An 11,274-nucleotide genomic window follows, 5' to 3' on the forward strand; every position below is an offset into this window, starting at 1 on the left:
ATTTGCAGAGGCTGATGACCAACCGATTTAGAAGGGGTGCGTGGATTTAAAGACAAGATGAAGTTGGAAAGCATTTGCAATTAATCAATTCATTACTAAGATGTAGGGGTGTACATAGACCGGGTTGGTTCGAATTTTTTACAAATCAAACCAAACCATTTGTGTCGGGTTATTAAATCTATAAACCAAACCAAACCAATAAAAATCGGGTTTTTCGATATCAATTTTTCTCGGGTTTTTCGGATTTTTTCGGGTTTTTGGGTTTTTGGGTTTTTTCGGGTTTCTCGGATTTTTCATAGTATCTAATAAAAAGCACAGAGCAGTGCTTCTTAAAAAGAGTTCTAGTACAAAATATCAACATATAAGATGGAGGCAGAACATTGTTTGAAGTTTTAACTTTATAATATAACTTTATAAGATGTTTTTCTTTTTTGTATATTATTTAGATGACCTTCTCAAGTCCAAATCTAAATGTAAGAAAGAAAACAAAAATTATGAAAAATTTTAAAAAATATTTATAAATTACATTTTAATAAATATTTTTATGTATAACATAATTTAAAAGTAGTATATCTATAATCGGGTCGGTTTGGGTTCGGTTTGACTTTTTTTAGTTAAAACCAAACCAACCCTATAATGGTCGGGTTTTTTTTCCAAACACCAAACCAAGTCAAACCAAACCACTAGTCGTTTTTTTTTTTCCCGGTTTGGTTCGATTTGTCGGTTTGATGCGGTTTATCGGTTTGCCCTGTACAGCCCTACTAAGATGTATCAATGTGTAGTTCACATTACAAAGAGAGCTAAAATAGATGAAGATGGTCCTTTCTTTGATCGTTTTATTGTGAAGAAGTACTTTTGTGGGAATAGTTTATTTATTTGTTGTTAAGATGTGTCTTTTCAATTTTACATGAGAGTTGGAATTAGTTGGCCTTGATCTATTTCAGTTGTTTACTTTTTTTTTTAGTCAATGCGCACTTTCAAATACAAAATTATTGTTGCTATCTCATAATAGTTCAGTAATTTATTAGCTTTTTCTTTTTCTAAAAACACTCATTTTATGGTTGTTGCTATCGTGCTGTTGAATTGGATTGAGGTACTATTTTATATTTGAGGCCGCTATAGTTTTACATAGGATAAAAATACGTATTTTTTTAATGAAATATTCGTATATAAGTTCAACTCATTTCATATTCAATGCAGGCAGTAGGAGGGGATTCAGAACACTTTCCAGTTGTGATGGGGTTGCATCAAGGATCAGCTCTTAGTCCGTTTCTGTTTGCCTTGGTGATGGATGTATTGACGCGACAAATTCAAGGTGAGGTGCCATGGTGTATGCTTTTTGCGGACGACATAGTCCTCATCGATGAGACTCAAAGCGGAGTTAACGCTAAGTTGGAAGATTGGAGACGCACCTTGGAGTCTAAAGGGTTTAAGTTGAGTAGGACCAAGACAGAGTACCTAAAGTGCCAGTTCAGTGAGACTCCTCAAGAGGTTGGCGCGGAAGTTAGGCTCGGGGACCAAGCCATCCAAAAGAGAAGTAGTTTTAAGTACCTTGGTTCTATCATGCAAGACAGCGGGGAGATCGACGAGGATGTCACACATCGTATTGGGGCAGGATGGATGAAATGGAGGCTTGCCTCCGGTGTGTTATGTGACAAGAAGGTGCCACCACAACTTAAGGGCAAGTTCTACAAACTGGTGGTTAGACCAGCTATGTTATATGAGGCGGAGTGTTGGCCAGTTAAGGTCTCCCACGTGCAAAAGATGAAAGTTGCCGAGATGAGAATGTTGAGATGGATGTGTGGGCATACCAGGAGTGACAAAATTAAAAATGAGGTTATTCGAGACAAGGTAGGAGTGGCCCCGGTGGAGGACAAGATGCGTGAAACGCGACTGAGATGGTTTGGGCATGTGAAGAGGAGAGTCCCAGAGGCACCAGTGCGGAGATGTGAGAGGTTGGCCATGGATGGTTTCAGAAGAGGTAGGGGTAGGCCGAAGAAATATTGGGGAGAGGTGATCAGACAAGACATGACGCATTTACGACTTACCGAGGACATGACCTTAGATAGGAGGGTGTGGAGGACACACATTAGGGTAGAAGGCTAGTACATAGTGGCATTATTCCCCCTTATCCGTAGGCGTATTAACGCACTATGATTTTTTTTTTGTACTCTGATTTATGTTATTTATGTTATGTATGTTATGTTACCTTATTATGGTATTTATGTTATTATTTGTCGATATCTGCTGTTTTTTTGGTGCTTTGATTATACTATTGTTTGGAACTTTTCTGCTATCTACTTTTCTACTTTTAATATTCGTGTCTGACCTTTCTTCCTATGTTTCTTATTGAGCCGAGGGTCTTTCGGAAACAGCCGTCCTACATTGGTAGGAGTCAGGTCTGCGTACACTTTACCCTCCCCAGACCCACGATGTGGGATTTCACTGGGTTGTTGTTGTTGTTGTATGCATGAAACATGTGTTTATTAAGAGATCGTTTTTACTATTAATTTATTGTTTTGTAAGCCACTATTTTTAACTATACGGTATTATCTATATCAATAAATTTGTGAATGGGTGATAAGGAAGTTATGGACTTAATTGTTATAAATATAATTTTTTGATATGCCTATATTTAAAAAGTAGATCTTATATTTAAATCAAAAATACTATAAAATTATATTTAAAATTTATTATAACCGCCTGTAGCACGGACAAATTTATTAGTTCAATTAGATTTATTAATTTTTCATAGCGTGACAATAACTTTTTATCATTTTCATATTCGTCTTTGTTAATCATCGACTCATGTGGTACCAATATTAAACTTACACGAATTTTTCCAAAACACCTCTTATTAGGAGTTTTCATACATAATTTATATTGCTTCCTTTTCTTATAACTTTCAATTTACATGAGACTTCTATTAGTAGGAAAGTTATTTTTAGGATATATCGTTGAAAGGCATCTTTCAATTAATTTACTAACAATGAGAGTAACTTTAGGCAAAACACATAATAAAAGATAAAAATTAATCTATTTCGAATAGTATAAAAATATTTCTGAATCTTTTCCGAATTAAATAGTCAAAAGTACTACATAATGTGAACAATTATGCCTCCATACCCTACAACCTTGACTTCGTTGAGCTATATACCAGGACATTCCTTGGACCACCATATTCAAACCTTAATCAATACTAATTATTACATCTATTTAATTAATAATTAAATACTCTTTCTTTAATTAATGCTTTAGTTTTTTCTTTTCTTTTCTTTTTTAAAAAAGGTTTTCAAGAAATTCTCTACTACTCCTTAGGAACCTGAGAGACACATGTATAATATTCTGTGCCTTTTGTTTGACATGCTTCCTACATATTTCTTGGTATAAGATTCATAAGAATAAAATAACACAAATGCGTTGAAATTATAATAATATTCATAATTCGAGGATAAATAAAGCAGTAACCATGCATTACTAGAAAATAAAGAATATGCGATAAGCATAATTTCGCAACTAAATAAGAAAAATTCTATGCTAATTTCATCCAGCTACGAATTAACAACGGATTATAAGAAAATCTAATTAGCTAATAGCTATTTAGCTTGAAATTTCTATAGCTAATTTCATGTTTTCTAGCAGCAATGGATGGCCCATTGCACGCATTAATATTTGGCTTATGAACTGAGGAATGAAGCAACTAAAAAAAGGGATGATAATCTTCTTCTTCTTTTTTTTGGGAGGAAATATATGAAACTTACATTAATAGTTAATATGTACTTATTATTATAATAAAACTAGTAATATGATTATCGAGATCTGCTATATATTCTAAGTATTGTTAAAAGACGAGAATAATATATGCACTTAGCTTGTAATGTTCTGAAACTCCTTCAATTTGTGTTGATAATTTTAATTATTTATGTATTATAGTTACTCAAAACATTAAAGTCCAAGGTAAAATTCTTTTTTCGTTGTTAATCATGTTCCTACACCATACTTTTTGTTTTTTAATAATAGAGGTATTCAAATCAATTTGTACCCATTTTAATTAAATGTTTATATTCGTAACCTTTCACCAACACACACATACCATATTTATATATCATAACCCTTTTAATTTGTTGTAGTGCTGACACTTGTTTCTTATTTTTTTTTACATAATTTGAAAAATATATACATTCGAAATGAACTATAGATAATTATTTTTTCTCTTCTATATCTTAACTCTGAAAAATATTTACATATATACAGCGTACCTTTAGAATGATGATATGTTCCTCAATAATGATTTTGATGGCAATGATCGTTCTCAAGTTAATTTACATGTAATTATGATGTGACACGTTTTGTTTCCAAATGCACAATTTCTATATATAAATAAATAATCAGAATCGGAAAAGAAAGAAATAAAAGAGCCCTATTCCTACGCTTCATTATTTATTTGACGATAGTATTTTCCTTTTCATGGATCTACGTACAATATAGAGAAGCATATTGACCATGCAATATCTTCGGAACTCCATAACAATAGTAAATTCAGGTTGATTTTCCGTCTTTACAATGGTAAAATAAATTATTATGTTTTAATTATCTTATTATGTTACTATTGTTATTATTCTTTTTTTTAAATGTTGTATTATTTTTCTTTTTAGTTGTCATGTTTTCTTCACTGCTAAATTTATTTTTCATAACTAGTTTGATTTGGTGCAGTTAAACTGAGTTTTTTTTTTTGAAAATAACTCCTCTACCTATGTTGTACACACTCTATTTTTTATTATACTCTACAATAATAACATATAATAACATTGAGTAAATGCTATTATTGTAGACTATAGTAAAAATAGAAGTAGAAATTACAAAAAGTACGGGATCGTTTGATAGGATGCGTTAATAACATATACTCAATGTTTGATAGAAGTAGAAATTATAAAAAGTACGGGATTGTTTGATAGGATGTATTAATAATACACTTTATTTGATATTGTACTGTGTATAATTAATACACAGAGAACCATGCTATTAGCGATGCAAGAAATTTTAATGCACATTAATATGATTAAAAAAATAAATTTTCCTCAAAACTTAATGAAAAATATGCAGCAAAAATAATGGTATGTGTATCTTATTCTTGCAGTGGATTGTTATTGTTGCTACCAAAAGAATCTTCCCCAAGTCTCTTTTGAATTTCACTAGAAAATTAAGATTTAAGATCACAAATTAAACATCTTTTAGTATGTTGATGAAATCTAGAAAGTTAGGATAAATTCCTTTTCTGATTTTTCATCTTTGTGTTCTTCCGTTTTTTCACATAACTCTTTTGGTTTTGTTTCTCACTCCCATGTCAAATAGAAGGCCTTTCCCCCCTTTATACTAGGATAGGTTGAGTAGTTATATAACCGTTTTTTCTTCTTTTTTCAAAAAAAATTAAAAATAACTAATATTAATATTATTAATATACCTTATTTAATATTATTTTTATACAATCTACCGACCATCACTTAGGGAACATGAGTTTCCAATTTGAGGGATGTATTGGTACCCTTTTTTTCCCCACTGTGAAATTATTTGTCAAAAAAATTGGTTTATCCTAAGGGCTAAAATGAGTTGTATTTGACAAATTAGTCAACAAAATTAAAGGCCTATACACAACATAGAGTTTTTCATTTGGATTTAATCAGGGTCATTGCATATATAGAAAAAAACAAAAAAACCATAGAGTTCCCTCATTGGACCAAAAAAAGAACATAGAGTTTCCGTCATTAAAGTCTTTTAAGTTTTTTTTTTAGTTTATACCATAGATGTTGAACTTAAACAACACACAAAAAAAAAGTTGCAGAGAATCTCAATTCAACACTCAAAGAAAAGAGTCTACTGTTGTACAATACAGAGTAGCAGTAGCTGTAGCATTTACCACAATGAGTTAACTCAATGATAATGGGTTGTTGAGGAAAAAAAAAAAGAAACAATATTCTAGTAGTAGTAGTGTGTACATAGAGAGAGATGAAAAGTGGAGAAGGGCCAGCAGAAAAGCAAGAAAATTTAGGGGAAAAGTTGAAGAAAATAGGGAAAAGAGGGGGACACACTACACCAGTAATACCCTTTTTGAAGCTCCAACAATATCATAATAATAATCATCAAAAAAGTGTTGTTGTTGTTCAAGAAAGTGATATTGGAGAAACCCCTTTTCAGAATTCTTGTGTTTCTGCTAGAAAACTTGCTGCAATTCTTTGGGAGCTTCATCAATACAAGATACCTTTTTCTGAAATGCATCACCACCACCAGGGTACTCATGTTAATAGTAATAATGTTCCTCCTTCAAGAATCCGCCGTCTTCAGCCCTATCGCCACCATAGACACCATCTTTATGAGGATAGTAGGGCTTTTGAGCATCCTGATCCTTCACCAAGTTCACCTGACCTGGTAATTTCTCTTTAATAGCTCTGCGAATGGCCAGAACCCTTTTGTTTAATAGTGGCAGAACTTTGTAGTATCCTTTTTGACTAGATTTTCTTGATTGTTTGTGGTAAAGTTGGAATCTTTGAGGTGACTTTAGAGTGTTTTTGGATAATTGATGTTGTTGGAGTTGCTAGTTCATCAGAATTCTCTCCATTTTTAATGGCTCTGTGAGTGGCAATTACCCTTTTGTTTAATAGTGGCAGAACTTATGGTAGTATCGTTTTGACTAGATTTTCTTGATTGTTTGTGGTAAAGTTGGAATCTTTGAGGTGACTGATGTTGTTGGTGTTGCTAGTTTATTAGAATTCTCTCCATTTTTAATGGCTCTGTGAGTGGCAATTACCCTTTTGTTTAATAGTGGCAGAGCTTGGTAGTTTAGCTAATTTTGTGTCATTTAGTGGATCCTTTTGTTTAAATTTTCTTCTTGTTTTTGGCAACGTTGGAATCTTTGAGGTGGCTTTAGAGTGTTTTTGGCTAACTGATGTTGTTGGAATTGCTAGTTCATCAGAATTTTCTCTATTTTTAAATAGCTCTGTGAATTGCAATTACCCTTTTGTTTAATTGTGGCAGAGGTTGGTAGTTTAGCTAATTTTATGCCATTTCGTGGATCCTTTTGATTAGGTTTTCTTGTTGTTTGTGCTAAAGTTGGAATCTTTGAGGTTACTTTCGAGCCGACTTATGTGTTGGAGTTGCTAGTTCATCAGAATTCTCCTTTTCTTAATAAGCTCTTGAATGGCAATTGCCCTTTTGCTTAATAGTGGCAGAACTTGGTAGTTTGGCTAATCTTATGTCATTTTGAGGATGCTTTCCATTAAATATTCTTGATTGTTTGTGCTGAAGTTGGGACCTTTGAGCTGGCTGATGTTGTTGGAATTACTGGTTTTTGCTGTCCCCTTTTGTTTCTCTGTCTCTGCTGTTTTTTGTTCTTATTTGATCTCAATTTGATCCACGAGACCTCAACCTTTACCACTCTTCATCTGCCTTAGATTCTTTATTTACTCAAATACTCCCGAAATTGGTTCTATTATTTGAGTAATTTAGCATTCAAGATATACCACTAGCTTTTCGGTTTGCCAGCCTAGAGTTGATGACTTGATGGACAGGTTAACCCCGAAATGAGTTGATCGACAGTCGCGACCAAGTAGATAGACTCCATGCCTAGTTTGCACTAAAGATTGTAACTTTGATTCCTTAGAGTATTTCAGTACAATAAACTTTTAGAGGAACAACAAATGGTTATGCCTCTAACAGGGTCTCCATCGACCATTGGGGACTAGGAAACTTGTTTAGTTATTGTGTTGTATGAATTTGTTTTCATGCTTTTTAATGCTGTGCTGCCTTGGACTTGGGCTGACACGATGTCTGTTTTGTATTCATATAGCCAACCCTGAATTAGTTTGGCATTAAGGTGCATTTTGTTGTATTTTTCAGTTCTTATCTCTTTTCTGAACTAAAATACAATTTGAGCTTGCAAAGTCCTGAAATTGCTCAGCATTCTCCATAAACATTTGAGTTTTTTTTTTTCGCCAGCCAGGAAGTGCTGGCAGTTTGAGGAGGCATGTTGCTGCATCGTTGATGCAACATCATCGAGCGATTGAAAGGACTAATCATGCGATTCAACCTGTATCTCCTGCAAGCTATGGCAGTTCGATGGAGGTAAAGAGAATGCTTATCTGCATTGATGACATCTTTATTAGTGATACTTAATTATACTCGTATCTAGGTCATTTCTATGCAACTTTTCATTAAGGAATTTAGAGCTGATGAAAATCTCAAAGTAATTTAGGTAATAAGATTTTATTCTCTTTAACTTCGGGAATCCTCAAAGACTTTAGTTTGAATCTCTGCAGCCATAGAACAGATGTCCTACATGCTTTACTTGTTCATCATTCCATTCTTCGAAAGCTTCTTTCACCGCAACAATCTTGATAGGAGCATTTTATCTCATGGTTCCAGAAAGTGATTAGTAACTTAAAACGTTGGCTCCAATGTATCCTCTTGGTAACTATGGAGCAGTCATCAGCTATCCGTTGACCAACATGCACATTCTTCTCTTTAGTTCATCTTCTACGTCTGCTTTTGTCCTAGTTATTGTTGGACCAATCTAATCTATGTCTGTAAACTAGTTAATTAGTGAGTAACAATTTTCAGGAGGGTGGGTATGTTAAAAGGTATTGGCTAAAATTAGCAAAAACATCACTACAATAACTTCCTGTTTTATGGGATAATATTTATTAATTCTGACCTAATAATGCATCTAAAGCTTCACCTGATAAAAAATTTCAGATTGCACCTTACAACGCTGCAGTTACACCTTCTAGTTCTATAGACTTGAAAGGGAGGATTGGAGAGACAGGCTACAGCCTCAAAACATCTACAGAACTACTAAAAGTACTAAATAGAATCTGGGGCCTGGAAGAGCAGCATGTGTCCAACATGTCACACGTGAAAGCATTAAAGAAAGAACTTGATCATGCTCGTGTGCGGATCAAGGAGTTGGTGCGAGATCAGCAAGTGGATAGACATGAAATAGATGAATTGATGAAGCAGATAACAGAGGATAAAGTTATAAGGAAAAGTAAGGAGCAAGATCGAATTAGTGCTGCTATTCAGTCTGTCAGAGATGAACTGGAAGATGAAAGAAAGCTAAGAAAACGCTCAGAGAGCTTGCATCGGAGATTAGCTAGAGAGCTTTATGAGGTGAAAACGTCTCTTGCCAATGCTTCGAAAGAGTGGGACAAAGAGAAAAAGTCTCGACAACTTCTGGAAGACCTTTGTGATGAGTTTGCTTGGGGAATAAGACATTATGAACAGGAATTGCATTCTGTTAGACAGAGATCAGACAAGGATTGGAATGAAAGGACTAATAGCGATCAACTAATTCTGCACATCTCCGAAGCATGGATTGATGAACGGATGCAGACAAAAACGGAACCTCAATATGGTCAAGGTGATAAAAGCTCAATCATAGAGAAATTCAGGTCTGAAATAGAGACATTCCTTAAAACCAAACAAACCGGTATAAGGAATAATGTTAACTTAGGGGATCCCACCTACCGAAGAGGTTCTCTGGATTCCATCCCTCTTAATGTTGCTGGCAGTGCTCCACAAGATGAGGGCGATGAAGAAGATTCTGTTAGCAGTGATTCACATTGTTTTGAGTTGCAAAAACCAAGTGCGGCTGACTTGAGATCCCGCGAAAATTGTGCAAAGGAAAAGAGTGCTGAAGAAACAATAAGGCCTAATTACATATTGAGGAAACCTGCATTACACGAAAGGTCAAAAGGTAGCAGCGTGCCCAATTTGCAGGTGAAGTTTGAAGAACAGATGGCCTGGGCTGCATTACCAAGTGAAAGAAGGAACGAGTTTGACGATAATGATCTAGGAGAAACTAGTGAAAAGAAACAAGTTGAAATAAGCACTTCGAACAAGTTCGAGATATGTGAAGTAACAGAAGAAGGTAGTTCTGGGAAAAAAAATAAAGCTGATGGAACTCCTGGAGTTAACTCAAATTATATGATTGATGAATTAATTAGAAGCCATTATTTATTGTCAGAAAGTGGAAACATGCCACCTGAAAATGATTATGAGTTTGCTTCTTATGGTACTTCTGTTAGAAGGGCTCAAGCTAGTCCGGTCAGGCAATGGACGGAGAAGCTTCCTTCACATGAGAACATATCCGAGTCATTAACTAAATTGCCACCAGATTTAAAGGAGAACACTTTGAAGGCCAAGTTAATGGAAGCAAGAACAAGGGGTCAACGTTCACGGTCACGATTAAAAGGTACCAAGATCTCCCTCTAGTTCTACTATCAAATGTTTTTGTGGCTTGAAACATTGTATTGCATGCCACGAGGATTGGTGCTATGTAGATATTTTAATTCGTTCCCAATAGCCACATGATGATACAAGTATTTGGACCACTCTTCTTGCTTTACATAAAGTCATTGTGTGGAAAGTCAACAACATAAAACGAGACGAATCAAGATATTAATTTCTGAGTCATCTCAAAGGATCCTTTTATAACGATGGATGAGATGGAAAGTTCAAACACAACTGAAGATCCGTCAGCATTATGTTCGAGTGCCTCTGCAGATTTTTGGGGTTTTCTGTTTGGATGATAAATGTTACATTAGCTTCACATAATGTACATTTCTCAGAAAGGTACTACAATGGGCCTTTGATCATATGTTGAATTCTTCTGGTCTAGGCAATCTTGAATGATTTTGTACCTTTTATGTTTAATTCAGCTTTCAGCATATTAATGCAGGTACATTTACACAAGAAGCTTGCTTCTAAATTACATAGGATTCTTGTTCTTGGGGGGTCCCCATATATTATTGATAGTGTTTTCTCATATAAGCTACAACTACTGTGCATAGGGTATATTAAGTACAACTTCATAATCAAACAGATTTTGGTACTTATATTGGTGGGAGGTACCCGTGGAATAGTTGAGGTGCGCATAAGCTGGTTCAGACACCACCGTTTGTTGGGAAGTAGCATGTACCCATTGAACTAGTTGAGGTGCATGTAAGTTGGTTCAGACACCACCTTCTGGTGGGAGGTAGCATGTACCCAATGAAATAGTCGAGGTGCACTCAAGTTTGATACATATTTCATCAGACAAGGTTCCCTTAATTATGAATTTTCACCAATTCTTTTTTTGGAACTAATTAGTAAATAACCTTTTTTTTTTAATTTCTTTTATAACTAAATGATTTTTTAGATCATGGTTAAAATATCCCTTTTGAGCAAGCTAAAAATTTTATGAGAAAAAAGTTAGAATACAATCAATTTTTTTTTTTGTAAATT

General features: G+C 34.4%; 1 protein-coding gene across 1 annotated transcript; it reads left to right on the forward strand.

Moving 5' to 3' along the window:
- The first annotated feature begins 5,809 nt into the window (after positions 1-5,809).
- Positions 5,810-10,746, forward strand: LOC129890120 (uncharacterized protein At5g41620-like). Its single transcript, XM_055965665.1, has 3 exons — positions 5,810-6,423; positions 7,990-8,115; positions 8,746-10,746. The coding sequence occupies exons 1-3, from the start codon at positions 6,004-6,006 to the stop codon at positions 10,261-10,263; spliced, it is 2,064 nt and encodes a 687-aa protein (XP_055821640.1). The 5' UTR covers positions 5,810-6,003; the 3' UTR covers positions 10,264-10,746.
- Positions 10,747-11,274: the final 528 nt, after the last annotated feature.

Source organism: Solanum dulcamara, chromosome 5 (assembly GCF_947179165.1).
Source record: "Solanum dulcamara chromosome 5, daSolDulc1.2, whole genome shotgun sequence".
NCBI classification, from domain to species: Eukaryota; Viridiplantae; Streptophyta; class Magnoliopsida; order Solanales; family Solanaceae; genus Solanum; species Solanum dulcamara.